At 65.2% G+C, this 26,374-nt stretch overlaps 1 protein-coding gene across 1 annotated transcript; it reads left to right on the forward strand.

The window, feature by feature from the left end:
* Window positions 1-25,956, forward strand: LOC115642954 (cytochrome P450 2B4-like). The gene is made up of 10 exons (XM_030546661.1): window positions 1-180; window positions 1,258-1,420; window positions 2,173-2,322; window positions 16,155-16,167; window positions 17,218-17,365; window positions 18,150-18,326; window positions 19,117-19,258; window positions 21,517-21,704; window positions 22,743-22,884; window positions 25,652-25,956. Exons 1-10 carry the CDS (start codon window positions 1-3, stop codon window positions 25,828-25,830), a joined length of 1,482 nt encoding a protein of 493 aa, XP_030402521.1. The 3' UTR covers window positions 25,831-25,956.
* The last annotated feature ends 418 nt before the right edge of the window (window positions 25,957-26,374 follow it).

A 26,374-nucleotide genomic window follows, 5' to 3' on the forward strand; every position in this document is an offset into this window, starting at 1 on the left:
ATGGATCTCTGGCCCAGCTTCACCTTCCCGCTGATCCTGCTCACGGCCTGCTTGCTTTTTCTGCTGTGGAGGGGGCCCCAGGCCGGGCGGAGGAGCCTCCCCCCAGGCCCACGCTCGCTGCCCCTCCTGGGCAATTTGCTGCAATTGTGGGGACCGTCGTTGTTAGGATCTCTGCTGGGGGTGAGTTCAGTTCCTGAGTGATTCCTTCCCCTCCGCCCCAAGGAGCTGTCGGGCTCCCGGGAGTTGGCTCTTGGTGGCAGAGGGAGACACAACCCCGAGTACAGGGACTCGCTCTGCCTGGCGTGTCGGGGGCCGGCGGAGGGGGAGGCTGCCCCCGGTTCTTCCTAGAACCAGCAGCACGCAGCTGGGGGGCAGCAGCTTCTCCTGAATCCAGCGTAACCCGCAAAGGGCCAAGTGACCCTGGCCTGCCGTTTCCCTTCGCCCCAGTGGGCAGAGAGGCAGGAGATTCCTACAGGCCAATCTGGGCGTGTGCAGATCTGTAGCTGGTGTAAATAGAGCTGTGCTGATTTACACCAGCTCAGGCTCTGGCCCTGGGCATGTCCTTTTGGAAGCTGTGATGGGACAGACGCCCGAATGATTTTGACTACAGAACAGCCCTTCTGGCTAACAGTTCATCTGCTCGGCCACGTTTAATGCGCAGCCGGGAACGGGCTGCTCCCTCGCTGGGTGTTACTTTGCGCTGGGTGGGGATATTTTCACGGGCAGCGTAGTCCCGTGGAGGCTTGGCACGCTCAGGAAATATGGCACTGCCTGAATTAATCCAATACGTTACCCCAGCCGGCATGGGTTGGCGGGACGGGCACTGGGCTGGCAAGCACAACTTGTAACCCGGAGCGAATTCGAAGCATGTTTCTCTTGTTGGTTGGGTTTTTCCATCTTGCGGAAAATTTTGATTTTGTCAAAAAGTGAAAAGCTCTGGGGCGTTGGCAACTGAAAACCAAACGTTTCCAGCCCCATCAGTCCGGGCTTCACCAATCTGCACATTTGTGTTTGGTTGAAAACAACCAGGAAAAACAACATTTGGATGGAAGTTTTTCGACCAACCCACGGCCCAGTGCGTGGCCGTGGGTGAACCAGTTTGCTTTGGTGCCTCAGTTTCCCTGTCTCTAGAACAGGGTCGGTGATAATGCTCACCCGCCCGCTGCCACCCAGGGTTAAGCAGCTAAACGTCAGCCCAGCGTATGCACGTGTAGGAGATCTGAGTATCCGAAAGTAACTTCTGCTTCCCCGCTGCAGCTCAGAGACAAGTACGGCCCCGTGTTCACCATCTACTTGGGGTCGCAGTGGGCCGTGGTGCTGTGGGGCTATGAGGCGGTGAAGGAAGCCTGGGTGGACCAAGCAGAGGAGTTCAGTGGCCGAGAGGGGTTAGCTCTTGTGGATAGGACCAGCAAGGGCAATGGTGAGGAACAGTCTGGTTCACAGCGTCACGGCAGCTCAGGTCGGGATTCAGCATCCTTGGCTGCTGACAGAAAACCCCAAAGGCACCCAGCCTTGGACCAAAGCAACCCCAAGGTGAAATCCAGATGACACCCTTGCCCCCCAGCAGAGGTTTCACCCCACAAAGGAGCCTCAACACAGGGCCTGGAGTCCACTGGGGGCTTTGCTCCTGCTATCTATTTCCCCAGGGGAGCGCTCAGGCACTCTCCTCGTGGGTGTCGGGGACAGAGAGAGAGATGGAAGCGGGTGTGCGGAGACACAGAAAACCTGTGATTCTCCCCGACTGAGTCTGGGCTAGCCCCAGGCATTCAAAAATTCATGAGCCAGCTGCCAAAAAACCCTGAGGTTTTTTTTAAACCCAAACCACCGGCTATTTTAAAAATAACAAATTTCAGGTCCTTTTCTTTCACCTCCTGTTCTCTGAGCCTCTAGGGGGTCACCTTTTCAAGCTTTCCTCCTCACACCCATTAGGGGTAGGAACTTCTTTAAATAAAAACAGGTTCTCAGCTAGTCACAGGACTCCAGGAGCTGGAGCTTTAAGGAAAAGCTCCCAAAGCCGCGAGAAACTGCAGCACAGCATTTTATCCACGATCTCTTGCAGAGGAACTTTTCTCTGCAGTGATCGGCGGGGGAAGCTCATTTCCGGCGCAGGGCTGAGAGTCAAGCCCCATTCACTGGGAGGCGCGTGCCCACAGAGTGCCTTTCTGTGCCCAGGGCTTTTCTTCAGCAATGGGGAGACGTGGCGGCAGCTGAGCCGATTTGCCCTTAGCACCCTGAGAAATTTTGGGGTGGGGAAGAGGAGCATCGAGGAGCGGATCCAGGAGGAAGTCCAATACCTGCTGGAGGAGATCAGGAAGACAGAAGGTATCCTGGCTTTGGTATTTTCCAAGAACTGGGGTTGGTCCAACATGGGTGATGAACTGTCTCGCACTTTCCCCCCCATTCCTTGTCCCATGACTCCAGCCTCCGGGAATTCCTACCTCCTTTTCCCTGTCTTCTTACTCAAGCTCAGGGGTTGCCCAGGGAAAATTTTGACTGTAAAATATCCATTCAAAATGATGCTGCAGGGCCTCCTGGGAATTGTAGTTCGGGTACCTCATGTTCTCATTCTCCTCTACAGCCTGGGCAATCTGGCCAGACTACTTATCCCATGATGCACCACTTTCTCCCCTCTTGATGGGGGCTTGTGTCAAGGCAGTGGTGCATCATGGGAGATGTAGTCCCATCAGAGAGCCAGGCCAAGAGAAGAGAAAGGAAGCACGAGGCACCTGGACTACACATCCCAGGAGTAAGGAAAGGGACAGTCCTGTTCTGGGGGGATTTTTCTTACAGAGGCGCCTATGACCCCCCATCCCCGTCCTGTTTTTTCACAGTTGCTGTCTGGGCACCCTACCCAGGAGGCACCACAGCACCAATACTTCTTTTTGGGGAGACAAGATATCAGAATCAGACACTTTTTGCAACAAACTTCACTTGGTTGGAAGCCCAATTTTCCATCCAAAAACGGTTTGGGGAATTTTTGGACCAGGCCTCGCCAGTAAATCCCGTCTCCGGAGCGTAGGGCGAGACCCCAGCCATGGCCCAGGCCCCCGCGCTGTGAGCGCTGAACAAACACAGAAGGGAGAGCGGGCAGTCTAAGGCACGGGGGTCCCCTTAACTCACACCAGGAGGCCAGGTGACAACAGTGGCTGACGTCCTCCCTGCCCCTCACCAAACTCGGCACCAGGGTTAGCACAGCGCTCGCTCTGCTGGAGCCGCGGGGGATCCGGGCAGCCCACCCCCAGCCCTGTGGCCCACTGAACTCTGCCCCAGGCTCTGCCCAGGGAGAGCAGAGAGCAGGGCCGGCTTTAGGCCGATTCGCCCGGTTCCTGGGAATCGGGCCCCGCGCTTTAGGCGCCTGTTAAATTTTTTTTACTCACCCCGGCTGCGGTCTGCTCCGGGGTTTTCCATGGCCCCGTTCCCCTGACCAAAGCCCCGGCGGGAGCGCGGCTGCCCCACAGCCCCGCTCTCCTGGCTGGAGCTCTGACCAGAGCGCGACGAGCCCCACGGCCCTGCTCTCCTGGCTGGAGCTCTGACCGGAGCGCGACGAGCCCCACGGCCCCGCTCTCCCGGCTGGAGCTCTGACCAGAGCGCCGCAAGCCCCACGGCCCCGCTCTCCTGGCTGGAGCTCCGACCAGAGCGCGACGAGCCCCACGGCCCCGCTCTCCTGGCTGGAGCTCTGACCAGAGCGCGACAAGCCCCACGGCCCCGCTCTCCTGGCTGGAGCTCTGACCAGAGCGCGACGAGCCCCACGGCCCCGCTCTCCTGGCTGGAGCTCCGACCAGAGCGCGACGAGCCCCACGGCCCCGCTCTCCTGGCTGGAGCTCTGGCCAGAGCGCGACAAGCCCCACGGCCCCACTCTCCTGGCTGGAGCTCCGACCAGAGCGCCGCCAGCCCCACGGCCCCGCTCTCCTGGCTGGAGCTCTGACCAGAGCGCGACAAGCCCCACGGCCCCGCTCTCCTGGCTGGAGCTCTGACCAGAGCGTGACGAGCCCCACGGCCCCGCTCTCCTGGCTGGAGCTCTGACCAGAGCGCGACAAGCCCCACGGCCCCGCTCTCCTGGCTGGAGCTCTGACCAGAGCGCGACAAGCCCCACAGCCCCGCTCTCCTGGCTGGAGCTCTGACCAGAGCGCGACAAGCCCCACGGCCCCGCTCTCCTGGCTGGAGCTCCGACCAGAGCGCGACAAGCCCCACGGCCCCGCTCTCCTGGCTGGAGCTCTGACCAGAGCGCGACAAGCCCCACGGCCCCGCTCTCCTGGCTGGAGCTCTGACCAGAGCGCGACAAGCCCCACGGCCCCGCTCTCCTGGCTGGAGCTCCGGCCGGAGCGCGACAAGCCCCACGGCCCCGCTCTCCTGGCTGGAGCTCCGGCCGGAGCGCGACAAGCCCCACGGCCCCGCTCTCCTGGCTGGAGCTCTGACCGGAGCGCGACAAGCCCCACGGCCCCGCTCTCCTGGCTGGAGCTCCGGCCGGAGCGCGACAAGCCCCACGGCCCCGCTCTCCTGGCTGGAGCTCTGACCGGAGCGCGACAAGCCCCACGGCCCCGCTCTCCTGGCTGGAGCTCTGACCGGAGCGCGACAAGCCCCACGGCCCCGCTCTCCTGGCTGGAGCTCTGACCGGAGCGCGACAAGCCCCACGGCCCCGCTCTCCTGGCTGGAGCTCTGACCGGAGCGCGACAAGCCCCACGGCCCCGCTCTCCTGGCTGGAGCTCTGACCGGAGCGCGACAAGCCCCACGGCCCCGCTCTCCTGGCTGGAGCTCCGACCAGAGCGCGACAAGCCCCACGGCCCCGCTCTCCTGGCTGGAGCTCTGACCAGAGCGTGACAAGCCCCGCGGCCCCGCTCTCCTGGCTGGAGCTCCGACCGGAGCGCGACAAGCCCCACGGCCCCGCTCTCCTGGCTGGAGCTCCGGCCGGAGCGCGACAAGCCCCACGGCCCCGCTCTCCTGGCTGGAGCTCCGACCAGAGCGCGACAAGCCCCGCGGCCCCGCTCTCCTGGCTGGAGCTCTGACCGGAGCGCGACAAGCCCCACGGCCCCGCTCTCCTGGCTGGAGCTCTGACCGGAGCGCGACAAGCCCCACGGCCCCGCTCTCCTGGCTGGAGCTCTGACCGGAGCGCGACAAGCCCCACGGCCCCGCTCTCCTGGCTGGAGCTCTGACCGGAGCGCGACAAGCCCCACGGCCCCGCTCTCCTGGCTGGAGCTCTGACCAGAGCGCGACAAGCCCCACGGCCCCGCTCTCCTGGCTGGAGCTCTGACCAGAGCGCGACGAGCCCCGCGGCCCCGCTCTCCTGGCTGGAGCTCTGACCAGAGCGCGACCAGCCCCACGGCCCCGCTCTCCTGGCTGGAGCTCTGACCAGAGCGCGACAAGCCCCACGGCCCCGCTCTCCTGGCTGGAGCTCTGACCAGAGCGTGACAAGCCCCGCGGCCCCGCTCTCCTGGCTGGAGCTCCGACCAGAGCGCGACAAGCCCCACGGCCCCGCTCTCCTGGCTGGAGCTCTGACCGGAGCGCGACAAGCCCCACGGCCCCGCTCTCCTGGCTGGAGCTCTGACCGGAGCGCGACAAGCCCCACGGCCCCGCTCTCCTGGCCGGAGCTCTGACCAGAGCGCGACAAGCCCCACGGCCCCGCTCTCCTGGCTGGAGCTCTGACCGGAGCGCGACAAGCCCCTCGGCCCCGCTCTCCTGGCTGGAGCTCTGACCAGAGCGCGACAAGCCCCACGGCCCCGCTCTCCTGGCTGGAGCTCTGACCAGAGCGCGACGAGCCCCACGGCCCCGCTCTCCTGGCTGGAGCTCTGACCAGAGCGCGACGAGCCCCACGGCCCCGCTCTCCTGGCTGGAGCTCTGACCAGAGCGCGACGAGCCCCACGGCCCCGCTCTCCTGGCTGGAGCTCTGACCGGAGCGCGACAAGCCCCACGGCCCCGCTCTCCTGGCTGGAGCTCTGACCGGAGCGCGACGAGCCCCACGGCCCCGCTCTCCTGGCTGGAGCTCTGACCAGAGCGCGACAAGCCCCACGGCCCCGCTCTCCTGGCTGGAGCTCTGACCAGAGCGCGACGAGCCCCACGGCCCCGCTCTCCTGGCTGGAGCTCTGACCGGAGCGCGACGAGCCCCACGGCCCCGCTCTCCCGGCTGGAGCACCGACCGGAGCGCGACGAGCCCCACGGCCCCGCTCTCCTGGCTGGAGCTCTGACCAGAGCGCGACGAGCCCCACGGCCCCGCTCTCCTGGCTGGAGCTCTGACCGGAGCGCGACGAGCCCCACGGCCCCGCTCTCCTGGCTGGAGCTCTGACCGGAGCGCGACGAGCCCCACGGCCCCGCTCTCCCGGCTGGAGCACCGACCGGAGCGCGACAAGCCCCACGGCCCCGCTCTCCTGGCTGGAGCTCTGACCAGAGCGCGACAAGCCCCACGGCCCCGCTCTCCTGGCTGGAGCTCTGACCAGAGCGCCCCAGCCCCACGGCCCCGCTCTCCTGGCTGGAGCTCTGACCAGAGCGCGACAAGCCCCACGGCCCCGCTCTCCTGGCTGGAGCTCTGACCGGAGCGCGACAAGCCCCACGGCCCCGCTCTCCTGGCTGGAGCTCTGACCGGAGCGCGACGAGCCCCACGGCCCCGCTCTCCTGGCTGGAGCTCTGACCGGAGCGCGACGAGCCCCGCGGCCCCGCTCTCCTGGCTGGAGCTCTGACCAGAGCGCGACCAGCCCCACGGCCCCGCTCTCCTGGCTGGAGCTCCGACCAGAGCGCGACAAGCCCCACGGCCCCGCTCTCCTGGCTGGAGCTCCGACCGGAGCGCGACAAGCCCCACGGCCCCGCTCTCCAGGCTGGAGCTCTGACCGGAGCGCGACAAGCCCCACGGCCCCGCTCTCCTGGCTGGAGCTCTGACCGGAGCGCGACAAGCCCCACGGCCCCGCTCTCCTGGCTGGAGCTCTGACCGGAGCGCGACAAGCCCCACGGCCCCGCTCTCCTGGCTGGAGCTCTGACCAGAGCGCGACGAGCCCCACAGCCCCGCTCTCCTGGCTGGAGCTCTGACCAGAGCGCGACAAGCCCCACGGCCCCGCTCTCCTGGCTGGAGCTCTGACCAGAGCGCGACAAGCCCCTCGGCCCCGCTCTCCTGGCTGGAGCTCTGACCGGAGCGCGACGAGCCCCGCGGCCCCGCTCTCCTGGCTGGAGCTCTGACCAGAGCGCGACGAGCCCCACGGCCCCGCTCTCCTGGCTGGAGCTCCGACCAGAGCGCGACAAGCCCCACGGCCCCGCTCTCCTGGCTGGAGCTCCGACCAGAGCGCGACGAGCCCCACGGCCCCGCTCTCCTGGCTGGAGCTCTGACCAGAGCGCGACGAGCCCCACGGCCCCGCTCTCCTGGCTGGAGCTCTGACCAGAGCGCGACGAGCCCCACGGCCCCGCTCTCCTGGCTGGAGCTCTGACCAGAGCGCGACGAGCCCCACGGCCCCGCTCTCCTGGCTGGAGCTCTGACCGGAGCGTGACAAGCCCCACGGCCCCGCTCTCCTGGCTGGAGCTCTGACCGGAGCGCGACGAGCCCCACGGCCCCGCTCTCCTGGCTGGAGCTCTGACCGGAGCGCGACGAGCCCCACGGCCCCGCTCTCCTGGCTGGAGCTCTGACCAGAGCGCGACGAGCCCCACTGCCCCGCTCTCCTGGCTGGAGCTCTGACCGGAGCGCGACGAGCCCCACGGCCCCGCTCTCCCGGCTGGAGCACCGACCAGAGCGCGACAAGCCCCACGGCCCCGCTCTCCTGGCTGGAGCTCTGACCAGAGCGCGACAAGCCCCACGGCCCCGCTCTCCTGGCTGGAGCTCCGACCAGAGCGCCCCAGCCCCACGGCCCCGCTCTCCTGGCTGGAGCTCTGACCAGAGCGCGACAAGCCCCGCGGCCCCGCTCTCCTGGCTGGAGCTCTGACCAGAGCGCCCCAGCCCCACGGCCCCGCTCTCCTGGCTGGAGCTCTGTCCAGAGCGCGACAAGCCCCACGGCCCCGCTCTCCTGGCTGGAGCTCTGACCAGAGCGCGACAAGCCCCACGGCCCCGCTCTCCTGGCTGGAGCTCTGACCAGAGCGCCGCAAGCCCCGCGGCCCCGCTCTCCTGGCTGGAGCTCTGACCAGAGCGCGACGAGCCCCACGGCCCCGCTCTCCTGGCTGGAGCTCTGACCAGAGCGCGACAAGCCCCACGGCCCCGCTCTCCTGGCTGGAGCTCTGACCAGAGCGCGATGAGCCCCATGGCCCCGCTCTCCTGGCTGGAGCTCTGACCAGAGCGCGACAAGCCCCACGGCCCCGCTCTCCTGGCTGGAGCTCTGACCAGAGCGCGACGAGCCCCACGGCCCCTCTCTCCTGGATGGAGCTCTGACCAGAGCGCGACAAGCCCCACGGCCCCGCTCTCCTGGCTGGAGCTCTGACCAGAGCGCGACGAGCCCCGCGGCCCCGCTCTCCTGGCTGGAGCTCCGACCAGAGCGCGACAAGCCCCACGGCCCCGCTCTCCTGGCTGGAGCTCTGACCAGAGCGCGACGAGCCCCGCGGCCCCGCTCTCCCGGCTGGAGCTGTGACCAGAGCGCGACGAGCCCCACGGCCCCGCTCTCCCGGCTGGAGCTCTGACCAGAGCGCGACGAGCCCCACGGCCCCGCTCTCCCGGCTGGAGCTCTGACCAGAGCGCGACGAGCCCCACGGCCCCGCTCTCCTGGCTGGAGCTCCGACCAGAGCGCGACAAGCCCCACGGCCCCGCTCTCCTGGCTGGAGCTCTGACCAGAGCGCGACGAGCCCCACGGCCCCGCTCTCCTGGCTGGAGCTCTGACCAGAGCGCGACGAGCCCCACGGCCCCGCTCTCCTGGCTGGAGCTCTGACCAGAGCGCGACGAGCCCCACGGCCCCGCTCTCCTGGCTGGAGCTCTGACCAGAGCGCGACGAGCCCCACGGCCCCGCTCTCCTGGCTGGAGCTCTGACCAGAGCGCGACGAGCCCCACGGCCCCGCTCTCCTGGCTGGAGCTCTGACCAGAGCGCGACGAGCCCCCCGGCCCCGCTCTCCCGGCTGGAGCTCTGACCAGAGCGCGACAAGCCCCACGGCCCCGCTCTCCCGGCTGGAGCTCTGACCAGAGCGCGACAAGCCCCGCGGCCCCCGCTCTCCCGGCTGGAGCTCTGACCAGAGCGCGACAAGCCCCACGGCCCCGCTCTCCTGGCTGGAGCTCTGACCAGAGCGCGACAAGCCCCACGGCCCCGCTCTCCTGGCTGGAGCTCTGACCAGAGGGCGACGAGCCCCACGGCCCCGCTCTCCTGGCTGGAGCTCTGGCCGGAGCGCGACGAGCCCCGCGGCCCCGCTCTCCTGGCTGGAGCTCTGACCGGAGCGCGACGAGCCCCACGGCCCCGCTCTCCCGGCTGGAGCTCTGACCAGAGCGCGACGAGCCCCACGGCCCCGCTCTCCCGGCTGGAGCTCTGGCCGGAGCGCGACGAGCCCCGCGGCCCCGCTCTCCCGGCTGGAGCTCTGACCAGAGCGCGACAAGCCCCACGGCCCCGCTCTCCTGGCTGGAGCTCTGACCAGAGCGCGACAAGCCCCACGGCCCCGCTCTCCTGGCTGGAGCTCTGACCAGAGCGCGACGAGCCCCACGGCCCCGGTCTCCTGGCTGGAGCTCTGACCAGAGCGCGACAAGCCCCACGGCCCCGCTCCCCTGGCTGGAGCTCTGACCAGAGCGCGACAAGCCCCACGGCCCCGCTCTCCTGGCTGGAGCTCTGGCCGGAGCGCGACAAGCCCCACGGCCCCGCTCTCCTGGCTGGAGCTCTGGCCGGAGCGCGACAAGCCCCACGGCCCCGCTCTCCTGGCTGGAGCTCTGACCAGAGCGCGACGAGCCCCACGGCCCCGCTCTCCTGGCTGGAGCTCTGACCAGAGCGCGACAAGCCCCACGGCCCCGCTCTCCTGGCTGGAGCTCTGACCAGAGCGCGACGAGCCCCACGGCCCCGCTCTCCTGGCTGGAGCTCCGACCAGAGCGCGACAAGCCCCACGGCCCCGCTCTCCTGGCTGGAGCTCCGACCAGAGCGCGACAAGCCCCACGGCCCCGCTCTCCCGGCTGGAGCTCTGACCGGAGCGCGACAAGCCCCACGGCCCCGCTCTCCTGGCTGGAGCTCCGACCAGAGCGCGACAAGCCCCACGGCCCCGCTCTCCCGGCTGGAGCTCTGACCGGAGCGCGACAAGCCCCACGGCCCCGCTCTCCTGGCTGGAGCTCTGGCCAGAGCGCGACAAGCCCCACGGCCCCGCTCTCCTGGCTGGAGCTCTGGCCAGAGCGCGACAAGCCCCACGGCCCCGCTCTCCTGGCTGGAGCTCTGACCAGAGCGCGACAAGCCCCACGGCCCCGCTCTCCTGGCTGGAGCTCTGACCAGAGCGCGACAAGCCCCGCGGCCCCGCTCTCCTGGCTGGAGCTCTGACCAGAGCGCGACAAGCCCCACGGCCCCGCTCTCCTGGCTGGAGCTCTGACCGGAGCGCGACGAGCCCCACGGCCCCGCTCTCCTGGCTGGAGCTCTGGCCGAAGCGCGACAAGCCCCACGGCCCCGCTCTCCTGGCTGGAGCTCTGACCAGAGCGCGACAAGCCCCGCGGCCCCGCTCTCCTGGCTGGAGCTCTGACCGGAGCGCGACAAGCCCCACGGCCCCGCTCTCCTGGCTGGAGCTCTGACCAGAGCGCGACGAGCCCCACGGCCCCGCTCTCCTGGCTGGAGCTCTGACCAGAGCGCGACAAGCCCCACGGCCCCGCTCTCCTGGCTGGAGCTCTGACCGGAGCGCGACGAGCCCCACGGCCCCGCTCTCCTGGCTGGAGCTCTGACCAGAGCGCGACAAGCCCCACGGCCCCGCTCTCCTGGCTGGAGCTCTGGCCGGAGCGCGACAAGCCCCGCGGCCCCGCTCTCCTGGCTGGAGCTCTGACCAGAGCGCGACAAGCCCCACGGCCCCGCTCTCCTGGCTGGAGCTCTGACCAACAAGCCCCGCGGCCCCGCTCTCCTGGCTGGAGCTCTGACCAGAGCGCGACAAGCCCCACGGCCCCGCTCTCCTGGCTGGAGCTCCGACCAGAGCGCGACAAGCCCCACGGCCCCACTCTCCTGGCTGGAGCTCTGACCGGAGCGCGACAAGCCCCACGGCCCCGCTCTCCTGGCTGGAGCTCTGACCAGAGCGCGACAAGCCCCACGGCCCCGCTCTGCTGGCTGGAGCTCCGACCAGAGCGCGACGAGCCCCACGGCCCCGCTCTCCTGGCTGGAGCTCTGACCAGAGCGTGACAAGCCCCACGGCCCCGCTCTCCCGGCTGGAGCTCTGGCCAGAGCGCGACAAGCCCCACGGCCCCGCTCTCCTGGCTGGAGCTCTGGCCGGAGTGCGACAAGCCCCACGGCCCCGCTCTCCTGGCTGGAGCTCTGGCCGGAGCGCGACAAGCCCCACGGCCCCGCTCTCCTGGCTGGAGCTCTGACCAGAGCGCGACGAGCCCCACGGCCCCGCTCTCCTGGCTGGAGCTCTGACCGGAGCGCGACGAGCCCCACGGCCCCGCTCTCCTGGCTGGAGCTCTGACCAGAGCGCGACAAGCCCCACGGCCCCGCTCTCCTGGCTGGAGCTCTGACCAGAGCGCGACGAGCCCCACGGCCCCGCTCTCCTGGCTGGAGCTCTGACCGGAGCGCGACAAGCCCCACGGCCCCGCTCTCCTGGCTGGAGCTCTGACCAGAGCGCGACGAGCCCCACGGCCCCGCTCTCCTGGCTGGAGCTCTGACCAGAGCGTGACAAGCCCCACGGCCCCGCTCTCCTGGCTGGAGCTCTGACCAGAGCGCCGCAAGCCCCACAGCCCCGCTCTCCTGGCTGGAGCTCTGGCCGGAGCACGACAAGCCCCACGGCCCCGCTCTCCTGGCTGGAGCTCTGGCCAGAGCGCGACAAGCCCCACGGCCCTGCTCTCCTGGCTGGAGCTCTGACCAGAGCGCGACAAGCCCCACGGCCCCGCTCTCCTGGCTGGAGCTCTGACCAGAGCGCGACAAGCCCCACGGCCCCGCTCTCCTGGCTGGAGCTCTGACTAGAGCGCGACAAGCCCCACGGCCCCGCTCTCCTGGCTGGAGCTCTGACCAGAGCGCGACAAGCCCCACGGCCCCGCTCTCCTGGCTGGAGCTCTGACCAGAGCGCGACAAGCCCCACGGCCCCGCTCTCCTGGCTGGAGCTCTGACCAGAGCGCGACAAGCCCCACGGCCCCGCTCTCCTGGCTGGAGCTCTGACCAGAGCGCGACAAGCCCCACGGCCCCGCTCTCCTGGCTGGAGCTCTGACCAGAGCGCGACAAGCCCCACGGCCCCGCTCTCCTGGCTGGAGCTCTGACCAGAGCGCGACAAGCCCCACGGCCCCGCTCTCCTGGCTGGAGCTCTGACCAGAGCGCGACAAGCCCCGCGGCCCCGCTCTCCTGGCTGGAGCTCTGACCAGAGCGCGACGAGCCCCACGGCCCCGCTCTCCTGGCTGGAGCTCTGACCGGAGCGTGACGAGCCCCATGGCCCCGCTCTCCTGGCTGGAGCTCTGACCGGAGCGCGACGAGCCCCACGGCCCAGCTCTCCTGGCTGGAGCTCTGACCAGAGCGCGACAAGCCCCACGGCCCCGCTCTCCTGGCTGGAGCTCTGACCAGAGCGCGACAAGCCCCACGGCCCCGCTCTCCTGGCTGGAGCTCTGACCAGAGCGCGACAAGCCCCACGGCCCCGCTCTCCTGGCTGGAGCTCTGGCCGGAGCGCGACGAGCCCCGCGGCCCCGCTCTCCTGGCTGGAGCTCTGGCCGGAGCGCGACGAGCCCCACGGCCCCGCTCTCCTGGCTGGAGCTCTGACCAGAGCGCGACAAGCCCCGCGGCCCCGCTCTCCTGGCTGGAGCTCTGACCAGAGCGCCACAAGCCCCACAGCCCCGCTCTCCTGGCTGGAGCTCTGACCAGAGCGCGACAAGCCCCGCGGCCCCGCTCTCCTGGCTGGAGCTCTGACCAGAGCGCGACGAGCCCCACGGCCCCGCTCTCCTGGCTGGAGCTCTGACCGGAGCGTGACGAGCCCCACGGCCCCGCTCTCGTGGCTGGAGCTCTGACCGGAGCGCGACGAGCCCCACGGCCCCGCTCTCCTGGCTGGAGCTCTGACCGGAGCGCGACAAGCCCCACGGCCCCGCTCTCCTGGCTGGAGCTCTGACCGGAGCGCGACGAGCCCCACGGCCCCGCTCTCCTGGCTGGAGCTCTGACCAGAGCGCGACAAGCCCCACGGCCCCGCTCTCCTGGCTGGAGCTCTGACCGGAGCGCGACGAGCCCCACGGCCCCGCTCTCCCGGCTGGAGCACCGACCAGAGCGCGAAAAGCCCCACGGCCCCGCTCTCCTGGCTGGAGCTCTGACCAGAGCGCGACAAGCCCCACGGCCCCGCTCTCCTGGCTGGAGCTCTGACCAGAGCGTGACAAGCCCCACGGCCCCGCTCTCCTGGCTGGAGCTCTGACCAGAGCGCGACAAGCCCCACGGCCTCGCTCTCCTGGGTGGAGCTCTGACCAGAGCGCGACAAGCCCCACGGCCCCGCTCTCCTGGCTGGAGCTCCGACCAGAGCGCGACAAGCCCCACGGCCCCGCTCTCCTGGCTGGAGCTCTGACCGGAGCGCGACGAGCCCCACGGCCCCGCTCTCCTGGCTGGAGCTCCGACCAGAGCGCGACGAGCCCCACGGCCCCGCTCTCCTGGCTGGAGCTCTGACCAGAGCGCGACAAGCCCCACGGCCCCGCTCTCCTGGCTGGAGCTCAGACCAGAGCGCGACAAGCCCCACGGCCCCGCTCTCCTGGCTGGAGCTCCGACCAGAGCGCGACGAGCCCCACGGCCCCGCTCTCCTGGCTGGAGCTCTGACCAGAGCGCGACAAGCCCCACAGCCCCGCTCTCCTGGCTGGAGCTCCGACCAGAGCGCGACAAGCCCCACGGCCCCGCTCTCCTGGCTGGAGCTCCGACCAGAGCGCGACGAGCCCACGGCCCCGCTCTCCTGGCTGGAGCTCTGACCGGAGCGCGACAAGCCCCACGGCCCCGCTCTCCTGGCTGGAGCTCTGACCAGAGCGCGACAAGCCCCACGGCCCCGCTCTCCTGGCTGGAGCTCAGGCCAGAGCGCGACAAGCCCCACGGCCCCGCTCTCCTGGCTGGAGCTCTGACCAGAGCACAACGAGCCCCACGGCCCCGCTCTCCTGGCTGGAGCTCTGACCGGAGCACAACGAGCCCCACGGCCCCGCTCTCCTGGCTGGAGCTCTGGCCGGAGCGCGACAAGCCCCGCGGCCCCGCTCTCCTGGCTGGAGCTCTGACCAGAGCGCGACAAGCCCCACGGCCCCGCTCTCCTGGCTGGAGCTCCGACCAGAGCGCAACAAGCCCCACGGCCCCGCTCTGCTGGCTGGAGCTCCGACCAGAGCGCGACAAGCCCCGCGGCCCCGCTCTCCCGGCTGGAGCTCTGACCAGAGCGCGACAAGCCCCACGGCCCCGCTCTCCAGGCTGGAGCTCTGACCAGAGCGCGACGAGCCCCACGGCCCCGCTCTCCTGGCTGGAGCTCTGGCCGGAGCGTGACAAGCCCCACGGCCCCGCTCTCCTGGCTGGAGCTCTGACCAGAGCGCCCCAGCCCCACGGCCCCGCTCTCCTGGCTGGAGCTCTGACCGGAGCGCGACAAGCCCCACGGCCCCGCTCTCCTGGCTGGAGCTCTGACCAGAGCGCGACAAGCCCCACGGCCCCGCTCTCCTGGCTGGAGCTCCGACCAGAGCGCGACAAGCCCCGCGGCCCCGCTCTCCCGGCTGGAGCTCTGACCAGAGCGCGACAAGCCCCGCGGCCCCGCTCTCCCGGCTGGAGCTCTGACCAGAGCGCGACAAGCCCCGCGGCCCCGCTCTCCCGGCTGGAGCTCTGACCAGAGCGCGACAAGCCCCGCGGCCCCGCTCTCCTGGCTGGAGCTCTGACCGGAGCGCGACGAGCCCAACGGCCCCGCTCTCCTGGCTGGAGCTCTGACCAGAGCGCGACAAGCCCCACGGCCCCGCTCTCCTGGCTGGAGCTCTGACCAGAGCGCGACAAGCCCAACGGCCCCGCTCTCCTGGCTGCAGCTCTGACCAGAGCGCGACAAGCCCTACGGCCCCGCTCTCCTGGCTGGAGCTCTGACCAGAGCGCGACAAGCCCCACGGCCCCGCTCTCCTGGCTGGAGCTCTGGCCAGAGCGCGACAAGCCCCACGGCCCCGCTCTCCTGGCTGGAGCTCCGACCAGAGCGCAACGAGCCCCACGGCCCCGCTCTCCTGGCTGGAGCTCTGACCAGAGCGCGACAAGCCCCGCGGCCCCGCTCTCCTGGCTGGAGCTCTGACCAGAGCGCGACAAGCCCCACGGCCCCGCTCTCCTGGCTGGAGCTCTGACCAGAGCGCGACAAGCCCCGCGGCCCCGCTCTCCTGGCTGGAGCTCTGACCGGAGCGCGACAAGCCCCACGGCCCCGCTCTCCTGGCTGGAGCTCCGACCAGAGCGCGACAAGCCCCACGGCCCCGCTCTCTCAGCTGGAGCTCTGACCAGAGCGCGACAAGCCCCACGGCCCCGCTCTCCTGGCTGGAGCTCTGACCAGAGCGCGACAAGCCCCACGGCCCCGCTCTCCTGGCTGGAGCTCTGACCAGAGCGCGACAAGCCCCACGGTCCCGCTCTCCTGGCTGGAGCTCTGACCAGAGCGCGACAAGCCCCGCGGCCCCGCTCTCCTGGCTGGAGCTCTGACCAGAGCGCGACAAGCCCCACGGCCCCGCTCTCCTGGCTGGAGCTCCGACCAGAGCGCGACAAGCCCCACGGCCCCGCTCTCCTGGCTGGAGCTCCGGGCCCTTTAAATAGCCCCCAGAGCCCTGGGGTAGTGGGGGGCTCTGGAGGCTATTTAAAGGGCCAGGGCTCCAGCTGCCTCTGCCACCCCCGTCCCTTAAATAGCCGCCGGAGCCCCGCCACCCCCATGCATTCCCCAGGGCTCCCACGGCTATTTAAAAGGTCCGGGGTGGGGTAGAAGCAGGGGAGTCCCGGGCCCTTTAAATAGCCCCCAGAGCCCTGGGATAGCAGGGGGCTTGGGGGCTTTTTAAAGGGCTGGGGCTCCAGCTGCCTCTGCTGCACCCCCTGTCCTGCCCGCACCAGCCCCGTCCCCCGCTGCCTGCAGCCTGCTCTGCACCCCCTGCCCACAGCCAGTCCCTACCAAACCCCCTGCCCTGTCTCCAGCCAACCCCTGCCACACACCCCTGCAGCCCTGCCCAAAGCCAGCCAGCCCCACACCACACACCCCTGCCTGCACCAGCCCTGCACTGCCCGCCCTGCCCTGTCTCCAGCCAACCCCTGCTGCACCCCCCTGCATGAAGCCAGCCAGTCCCATACTCCTGTCTCCAGCCCTGCCAACCCCTGCTGCACTCCCCTGTGGCCCTGCCTGAAGCCAGCCCGCCCCACACTCCCCAGTCTGCAGCCAGCCCCGCACACCTTGCCCTGCCTGCAGCCAGACCCTACCTCCAGTCAGCCCCTGCCCTGCCTCGAACCAGCCCCATGTCCACTGTTGCCCTGCAGTTCCCAGGCCAGTAACCTGCACACCTGCTTCAATGAGGGGGGCAGGAAGCAGCGGGAACCCACACATGTGAAACAGCAGTCATTAATAACCAATCAACAGCATATATGATGCAATGTACATAATATACAATTTTATTATTTATATAGTTATGGAAAGTAAATAATACATGGAAGAAATGGAAGGCTTTTTTTTACACTTTTTTCTTTTTAAGTCATCCCTGCCAGGGCCCCGCTGAAAGTGTTTGAATTGGGTCCCGCACTTCCTAAAGTTGGCCCTGCCAGAGAGGCCAGGAGCTCGAGGAGCGGCAGGCGATGAGAACAGAGAAAAAGGCTGAGTGAGGAGGTTGGATTTCAGCTGGAAGCAGTATGGGAACCAGGGCTGGGGCTTCAGGATGGGGGGACGCACCACCCAACCAGAGACTCAGGGCCTGGTGCTGATGCAAGCCATGTGCACCTCCCCCACTGCAGCAGCCCTGGGGCTGCTCTAAGTTATGCCCTTGCTGCCATGGCCATGCCACAGGGCAAGGTGGGATCTCCGGAGTGCAGACCCGCTCCAGCTCTGCTTCTGGCATTTGAGGCTGCTGTGGAGGAGGCTCTCCACGGCCATGTGCCCAGGCTGTCTGTGCTGGGAGGGAGGCTTCCTCTGCTTCTCCAGCCCCATTGCACCAGTGGGACTGGGCCCCACGACTAAGTGGTTCTCGGCCCTTGCTGCCAGGGATGCCCTTGGACCCACCTTCATGCTGCGACGCTCCATCTCCAACGTCATCTGCTCCGTGGTCTTCAGGGCGCAGTTCAGCTACGAGGATGAGGCATTCCAGATGCTGCTCGGCCTGATCCAGGTGAACTTCTGGCACGTGGACACCGTCTGGGTGCAGGTAGGAGCTGCTGCGGGGTGGGTTAGTGAGGCCTGGCCGGGCTGGCCCTTTGCATCCCCCAGGTGGGTCGTCAGCAGGGACTGGATCGGAGAGCTCCAGCCACAATGCACAGGCCGCTCTGCCGGTTGAGCTAAAGGAGCGGCTCCGTCAGCTGGTAGCGGTAGTAGCTCATATCCGCTCTGTGGACCAGCCAATAGAGGGGGAAAGGACCCATTTGGTCAGTGCATACATCGTCATTGCCGCCCAGCCCCTGGCCGGGATCTAATCCTGTCCTCCAACCCCTCCCAGCTGGGTGTCACCGCAGATTTTCCAAGCATGCCCTGCGCTGCGTTATCCTGCTTATTAATGACTTGCCCAGCATCAAACAGGAACTGAACCCCACTGGCCTGAGCATGCACCAGCCCCTGCCCTCCCCCGCCCCCATCCTCTTGCCCTAGAGCCGCGGGCAGATGCCCCGATACACAGGCCTGGCTTGAGTCATCCCAACTCTCTCCACTTGCTTTGGAGTTTAGGGGTCACTGATTAATCACTCCCCCTCAGGCCTAAGGGGTGCTTAGCCCCCTCCCGCCCCACCTAGATGCTGCTTGGTGCCCCCCCGACAGCTGCTTAACCACCTCCCCTGGCCCCACTTAACACCCCCTAGGTCTAGACATGGCTGAAGGGGGACCTCAGTGGTGCCCTCGGCCTTGTGCTGAGCCCTCTGCTCCGGGGAGCTGGGGGATCTCGCCCCATGCACAAGGGAATCGCTTGGCACCCACTGTGACCCCTTCGTTACACCCGGCAGCTGTACAACCTCTTCCCAGCTGTCATGAATCACCTGCCCGGCCCTCACAACCGGCTCTTTGAGAACTTCGAGGAGCAAAAGTGCTATGTGGCCGGGGTCGTCTGGAAGCACAAAGAGACCCTGGACCCTGCCTCCCCGTGGGACTACACAGACACCTTCCTCATCCGGATGCAGCAGGTCAGGGCCATTAGCGGCAGTGACGGCAGAGCTGGTCCCTCACCAGCTGCCACTCCAGGTTCATTGACTGCAAGGCCAGAGGGTCCTAGTGTGATCATCTAGTCTGACCTCCTGTTGTTAACCAGGCCTGGGTTGGTTAAACCAGATTAGCCCAACTGGGGTGAAGCCCCTGTGTAGACACATTGATTCTGGTTTAGCTTCCACCTTTTCCTATCGCTAAGGCCGGTAGGGAATTCAGCAAGAAAAACATTTGATTGCTGAGAAATGCCCACTTGGCAAAAACGAACGGTTCCACAGGAAAGGGTGGGTTTCAAGGAATTTCTCAATGTAGAAAAAATGTGAAGGTTCAAAATTGTCCATATGCCCCGTTTCCAAATGAAATGTTTCAGTTTTCCAGCTGAACGTGACTTTTTGTTTTGAAATTCAAGCTGAGTATAAAATATTTATTAGGTTTAAAAAAAAAAGCTCAAAATTGAAGCAAAACGACCCGTTTTAGTCAGATTTTCAATTCCTGAAAATGTTCCAAATTTTGACATTTGGGACAGTTAAAAAAAGTCCAAAATCTTGAACATTTTCACAAGACAAGAAAACTGCTTTTTTCCTGACAGGACAGGCTGCCAAGGAGGGCATGGTAGCAATCAACATCAGAACAGCTGAATTTATCCAGCGTTATCAGAATATCCACCTTGATGGTCCATCCTCCCAGAGCTTGAAATCAGAGCGCTCAATAAAGCCGCAGTTCTGCCCCGCAAGGGACTCACGACCTCTCCTCTGCAACCCTTGTCTCTAGGAGGAGAACGATCCGGACACCAAATTCCACCAGGAAAATTTGATCCTCTCGGCACTGGATCTATTTTTCACGGGCACGGAAACCACCAGCACCACGCTGAGATACGGGCTGTTGATTCTGCTGAAGTATCCTCACATCACAGGTCTTTACTAGATCTGACAAGGGGCTCCAGCTGACCGCTTCACAAACAGCCCCCACCCAGCAACCTGGGGAAACAAAATATCCTCCCTGGGAACTCTTCCCCATCCAAGCACCGTGTCACTCCTGCAGCACCTCCTGCTGGTGACTTCTGGGAATTAGCTCTTTCCAGCTCCGGAGCTCCCTCTGCAGGCCGGTGATCCGCCTGTCCTCTGGCCCCTGTGTCCCCCCCTGGACCCGGTGCCGCTTTAACTGGGGTGCTCCCCCTGGCAATACCCCACCGATCTGGGTCTCCTCCTCCCAGGGGAACCCCAACCCACTATCCCCACCTTGCCTCAGTCCTTAGCCCCCGTTCCCTGGGGCAGACTGTCGTGTATCAGCCACTCATCAAGGGCAAAGAGGTCTGGACCTGCTGCCTCTGCCTACCCATGGGCTGCCCCTTTGCAACCCTAGTACCCAGTTGGCCTTACCCTAGGCCTGCAGCCTGGGGGGTTTCTGGACCAGAGCTCCCCAGCTTCTCTTGCCTTCCCCCAGCCCTGCTCCACCTTAGGTACCTAAGTGCGCTCGCCAGCAGCCGGGCCCTTCTCCCTCTAAAGGCAGCGAGACACCGAGACTGCTCCAGCCCAGCAGTCCCTTCATAGGGCAGCTGAGTCCGTTTGGGGCATGGCCCCAGCTGCGGCTGTTTCCCCACTCAGCCTGGGCTGTTCCCCCAGCCTGCCAGGCCTCTCCCAGGGCTGGAGCCGGTCACCGCCCCGCTACAGGGGGGTTAAAACAGAGAAAATGTTATTCCTAGGTTCCAAGGCCGGAAGGGACCCCTAGGGCCATGGAAAGTCCCAGGGAGAAGCCCTCTGAACTGGAGCCGAGCTTTTAGAGAAACAACCAATCTCGGCTGGAAAATGGCCAGTGATGGAGAACTCCCCGGCCCTTGGGAAGCCGTTCTGCCTGCTAAGGGCCCTGCCTGAAAAAGTGCCACCAAACTTTCAGGCAGATTTTGTTGCGCTTCAGCTGGTGGGAGGAGTAGGGGGAGGATGGCCAGACTAAAACTGGGGAAAACCAGCAATTAATAAACCAACAGCACTTGTTAGGTAAGATCCACGTCCCCCTCATACTCCCAGGGTAACTCGACCTTCCATCTCAGCTAGAGCTGCAAGTAGAGGTTGAGGCAATGCGCTCTAGAACTAGCCGTATCCCTTCTCTGCCGTGCCCCACTTACTGGTGGTTAGCCAAGGCTGGCCGGGTGCAAACCACAGGCAGGTCCATCTCTGGCCCCTACAGGAATTTGGGGGCACAGTGAACTTAGCATTGGTGCCAGCAAAGCGGTTGCTCTGCACAGCTGCAGTCCAAGCAGCTTGTTGTTCCTCTCGCACTGGTGCCTGTCCTGAAGACACCTCAGCTCTATGTTCGCACTAAAAACAAGAGTAAACCAGACCCTGCACGAAGCCCTCGCACGCAGCACCCAATGCACGTTCACTACCCTGCCTCTTTCTCTGCTTTGGGCTGTGTGCAGCGTCTACTCACCCAACCACACCGGACTACTATTGTGGTTATGGTGACCCCTCACCCTGACCACATTCAGTGCAGTTCTCTTGTCCTTTCATTTCCCAGCTGGGATAAACATGCTTGATTATCCCCAGATTTAAAACTTAACTGATTTTTGGCCAACTTGTCCCAAACTGTCACATGAGGAAAATGCAAATGAGGCTTGGCCCATTTGTCCCCATGCTCACCAGCAGGTGGCAGCAGAGAGCTCTCACTCCAGACAGCTTCTGTCCACCCAGTGTTCTCAAGCCGCTCCGGGCCGCTCTTCTCCCTGTTAACCAACAGATGTCAATTGCGGGCACCCTATTCTCTAGGGCACCAAAATACGCCCCCAGAGAGGAGGAATCCAGCGCTGCCCAGACACTGCTCCCAAAGGACTTCCAGTCTAAACTGCTAAAGGAAGGAAGCCAAGGCCTGGAGATTTGTCACAGCTCACCCAGGAATGGAACCTACCACTCCTGACTCCAGTCTGGCTCTCCTGAGCAGGAAGCCATGTCACCAGTTTAAGGACTCGCTTACCCCCTCTCCAGAGCTGTGTATTATGCAGGGCTTGCTGGGAACTGACCCTCGCTCACCTGAGCATTCACCCATTGCCGTCACCATAAGACCAGCCTTGAAGAGCGTTGACGGGCTGGCACATAAAAACACCAGCACATCAGGATAAGGGAACGGCAGGAAAAGTGACCTTCGCCTGGCTCATGTCTTACCTCTTTCATTGTACAGAAAGAATTCAGGAGGAGATTGAGCGAGTCATCGGCCAGGACCACGTCCCATGCATGGAGGACAGGTCCAAGATGCCCTACACTGATGCCGTGATCCATGAGATTCAGAGGTTCGCCGACATCATTCCTCTGGGCGTTCCCCACTCGGTGACCCGGGACACCCGGTTCAGGGGATACTCCATCCCTAAGGTACGCACGACACGGAACCCCTTCGTCCTAAACCCAAGCTGGGCGTCTTCTAGCGAGAAACGGGGGGAGCCGGGATGTTTCAGTTCTTGGGTCTTTTCAAAAAGCCAAGGTAAAAAATTGTTTCAGGCTGGACCAAAAATGAACCATGTCTGCAGAGAACTGAAATGTTTCCTGTCGAACAAAAAGTTTTGTCTCAATCTCACCTATTTGCAGATGTTCACGTTTCTTTCTGCAATAACAGGATATTTTGAAATGAAAAGTGGTCTCAGACTGAGAAAAACAGCACGTTTCCTGTCAGACATATTCCAGCGAAATAGAGTTTGTCTGCGTTTTCCCCCAAAGGGACCAGTCTGGCACAATGGCCATGAATTTCTGAACCATTTCAGTGTTGCTGTAGCTGCATTTTTCACCAAACCAAGGCCCAGACGAAAAGGGTCGGGCGGCTGCCGCTCTGCCCTCGTGGGGCCCCGTTCCCCAGCGACCCACCCCTGGTGTTGGCGGCTGCACTTGTGCAAGGGAGCTGTTGGATTGGACTGAGCAGGCTGGTTCACCAACCTTTCACGGGGAGAAATGACACCACAAGGCCTCGTGTAACTTGCTGGCAAAGCTGGTTTTGCTGTCCTCTAGTGGCTGGTCCCCTCAAGAAGAGCTGCTGCTGTTTGAGAATGAGGCTGAAAGTCACAGGTTCAAACCCTGCTAAGGACCATTGTAGGAGGTTGTTACTGTGAAACTGGCATGGTTTAATGAGAGAGGTGTTGTTTATAGCACAGCCAAGCCACGGGGCTAAGGATCCTTCCTTTGGTTATGTAGATTGTAGCTCGCAGGGGCAGGGACCGTCTCTCACTCTGAGTCTGTGCAGCGCCTGGCACAAGGGGGGCTGCAGGAAGGGCCCATGAGAAAGCCTCAAGCCCAGCCCTGAGCAGGACCAAATGCCTCTGGGGAGGCAGAGACCAGTCCATCTCTGGGGAAGGTCCAACCAACCGTGCTCTTGGATCTGGAGCCGTTTCCACTAAGCCGGGTCCGAACTCTCCCCTCCAGGGCACGGTCGTGTTTCCCATCCTGCATTCCGTCCTGCACGACCCCACGCAGTTCAAAGACCCAGAGACCTTCGACCTCGGGCATTTCCTGGATGAGGAGGGTGGATTTCGGAAGAACGCGGCGTTCATGGCGTTCTCTGCAGGTCAATTCTGGGCTCGCTTTAGCAGCTGCCTTCGCAGGGCGCCCGCCTGGGGGCAGAAGCAGAGCTCCGTCTCCCGGCGGTGCAGTGCCACCCATGCCAGAAACGCTGCAGTTTGCGAGTCCGCCGGCATAGATCCTGCCCCTGTGCGCAGGCCTAGGCACCCAGAACAGCCTCTTCTGAGGACTTCAGTGGGGCGTAGGGCTTGCGTCAGCCCCCTGTGCTGGGTGAACATCAGCAGATGAGCGAGGGCTCGGCGGGATGTGTGAGAGATGGGTGGCAATGTGGGATTTTTGAAGGACGGAGTCTCCTTGTCTCCCCAGCTCCCTCCAGACTCCAAGCTGGGGAGATGTTCCCTCAGGTCAGTCCCTGCTGGTTCTTCATACAGGAAAACCCACTGCCCCGGGGGTGAGCAAGGCTCCCACGCTCCTGGGAAGCACTCGATGGTTTCAGAGCGGAGCTCTTCACCCTGATGTCGGAGCACCTCCTCTGTTCATTAGCTGGGCAAATTGAAGTCCCCAGGGGACTCCCTGGAGTCCTTGGCTTGTGTGCAGGAAGCTGAACCCAGGTGTGATCAGGACAGGGCATTAAACCCCCTTGTGCACCACACAGCCTGGAGCTGCCGGGTCTGGGTGTCACTTACAACAGCCTCCGGGCTGCTCTAATTCATGATCTGCCCCCTATGGGTCCTGGGGGGGTAGGTAATAGCCACAGCAGAGCACGCTCCAGCCACGCCCCCGATCCACCCCATATGGGCCCCATGAGGCAGGGATAGCCACAGCGCAGCGCACTCCAGCCAAGTCCCCAATCCACTCCCTATGGGCCCTACGGGGCAGGGAATAGCCCCAGTGCAGCGCGCTATGACCACGCCCCAGATCTACCCCCTATGGGCCCTACAGGGCTGGAATAGCCCCAGTGCAGTGCGCTCTGATCACGCCCCAGATCTGCCCCCTATGGGCCATACGGGGCTGGAATAGCCCCAGTGCAGTGCGCTCTGACCACGCCCCCGCCCCACCCCCTATGGGCCCTACGGGGCAGGGAATAGCCCCAGTGCAGTGCGCTCTGACCACGCCCCAGATCTACCCCCTATGGGCCCTACGGGCCAGGGAATAGCCCCAGCGCAGAGCACTCTGACCACGCCCCAGCCCCACCCCATGTGGGCCCTACGGGGCAGGGAATAGCCCCAGTGCAGCGCGCTCTGACCACGCCCCGCCCCACCCCCTATGGGCCCTATGGGGCAGGGAATAGCCCCAGCGCAGTGTGCTCTGACCACGCCCCTGACCCACCCCCTATGGGCCCTACGGGGCTGGAATAGCCCCAGCGCAGTGCACTCTGACCACGCCCCAGATCTACCCCCATGGGCCCTACGGGGCAGGGAATAGCCTCAGCGCAGTGCGCTCTGACCACGCCCCAGATCTACCCCCTATGGGCTCTACGGAGCTGGAATAGCCCCAGTGCAGTGCGCTCTGACCACGCCCCAGATCTACCCCCTATGGGCCCTACGGGGCAGGGAATAGCCTCAGCGCAGTGCGCTCTGACTATGCCCCAGATCTACCCCCATGGGCCCTACGGGGCAGGGAATAGCCTCAGCGCAGCGCGCTCTGACCACGCCCCAGATCTACCCCCTATGGGCTCTACGGAGCTGGAATAGCCCCAGTGCAGTGCGCTCTGACCGTGCCCCAGATCTACCCCCTATGGGCCCTACGGGGCACGGAATAACCCCAGCGCAGTGCGCTCTGACCGCGCCCCAGATCTACCCCCTATGGGCCCTACGGGGCAGGGAATAGCCCTAGCGCAGTGCACTCTGACTACTCTCCAGATCTACCCCCTATGGGCTCTACGGGGCTGGAATAGCCCCAGTGCAGTGCGCTCTGACCACGCCCCCGACCCGCCCCCTATAAGCCCTACGAGGCAGGGAATAGCCCCAGTGCTGCGCGCTCTGACCACGCCCCAGATCTACCCCCTATGGGCCCCATGGGGCAGGGATAGCCCCAGCGCAGTGTGCTCTGACCATGCCCCCGACCCACCCCCTGAGCCCTACGGGGCAGGGAATAGCCCCAGTGCAGCGCGCTCTGATCACGCCCCCGACCTGCCCCCTATGGGCCCTACGGGGCAGGGAATAGCCCCAGTGCAGTGCGCTCTGACCGCGCCCCAGATCTACCCCCTATGGGCTCTATGGAGCTGGAATAGCCCCAGTGCAGCGCGCTCTGACCACACCCCAGATCTACCCCCTATGGGCCCTACGGGGCAGGGAATAGCCCCAGTGCAGCGTGCTCTGACCACGCCCCAGATCTACCCCCTATGGGCCCTACAGGGCTGGAATAGCCCCAGCGCAGCGCGCTCTGACCACACCCCAGATCTACCCCCTATGGGCCCTACAGGGCTGGAATAGCCCCAGCGCAGCGCGCTCTGACCACACCCCAGATCTACCCCCTATGGGCCCTACAGGGCTGGAATAGCCCCAGCGCAGCGCGCTCTGACCACACCCCAGATCTACCCCCTATGGGCTCTACGGAGCTGGAATAGCCCCAGTGCAGTGCGCTCCAGCCATGCTCTGATCCGTCCCATATGCTGGCGGCTGTGCAGGGTGGGTGCAGGGCTGCTATGCCAGTGCCACACCGGGCAGGGAGGCCCCCGCTTGGGAGGGATTCTGTGGGAACCGTTCCTACCCAGAGGGGCCTGGGAATCAGGCCCCAGGGATGTGCATCCACAGTCTTTACAGGGGGCTACACAGAGCCCCCAAGCAAATAACACCCATGGCTCTTGGCAGGGAAGCGGACGTGTCCCAGCGAGGGCCTGGCCCACATGGAGCTCTTCTTCTTCACCTCCATCCTGCAGCGCTTCGCCCTCTGCTCACCTGCGCGCCCGCAGGACCTCGACATCACCCCGGAGTACCACGGCTTCGGCAAGGTGCCACGCAGGCACCAGCTGCGGCTCGTCCCCCGCTGAACACTAGCAGCTGTGCCACGGCGGCCAGGCCCGGTTCCCTGGCGGCCTGCACCTCGCACAGCGTGTCACACTGGTGCAAAACACTATCGGGGCGAGACAGAAGCATGGCTGTGGAGGAGCCCACGTGGATGTGTGAGCCCAGCTCTGTCTGTGTCTGTGTGTGTGTTCCCCTGCTGGGGGGAGGGGGCGGGGGGCGAGCCGTGTGTGTGTGTGTGTGTGTGTGTGTGTGTGTGTGTGTGTGTGTGTGTGTGTGTGTCCCTGCTGGGAGGCCAGGGGGCTTGGCCCTGCGTGTGGGGGTGGGGGGCTGATCCCAGAAAGTTCGATATAGCGCGGTTTCACCTTAAGGCGGTCAGATTGCTTGGCTCCCGAGGACGGGGTAGAGGTGTCTATACACACAGAACATGGAACAATGGGGGTGACATAGCAGCTGTAATGAGACTAATCAGCTGAGGTGCTGCTATTATCAGCAGGAGAAAAACCCTGTTGTCTGCTCCTCAGGGTCGCCCATTTCCAGCAGTGAGTGACCGTAGGGGAAAGATTAGCC

Source organism: Gopherus evgoodei, unplaced genomic scaffold, assembly GCF_007399415.2.
Source record: "Gopherus evgoodei ecotype Sinaloan lineage unplaced genomic scaffold, rGopEvg1_v1.p scaffold_48_arrow_ctg1, whole genome shotgun sequence".
NCBI classification, from domain to species: domain Eukaryota; kingdom Metazoa; phylum Chordata; order Testudines; family Testudinidae; genus Gopherus; species Gopherus evgoodei.

Coding starts and splice junctions, on each gene's coding strand:
- LOC115642954 (XM_030546661.1), top strand. CDS start 1: ATGGATCTCTGGCCCAGCTTCACCTTCCCGCTGATCCTGCTCACGGCC. Junction 18,327..19,116: donor TCCTCATCCGGATGCAGCAG/GTCAGGGCCATT, acceptor CCTTGTCTCTAG/GAGGAGAACGATCCGGACAC. Junction 19,259..21,516: donor GAAGTATCCTCACATCACAG/GTCTTTACTAGA, acceptor TTCATTGTACAG/AAAGAATTCAGGAGGAGATT.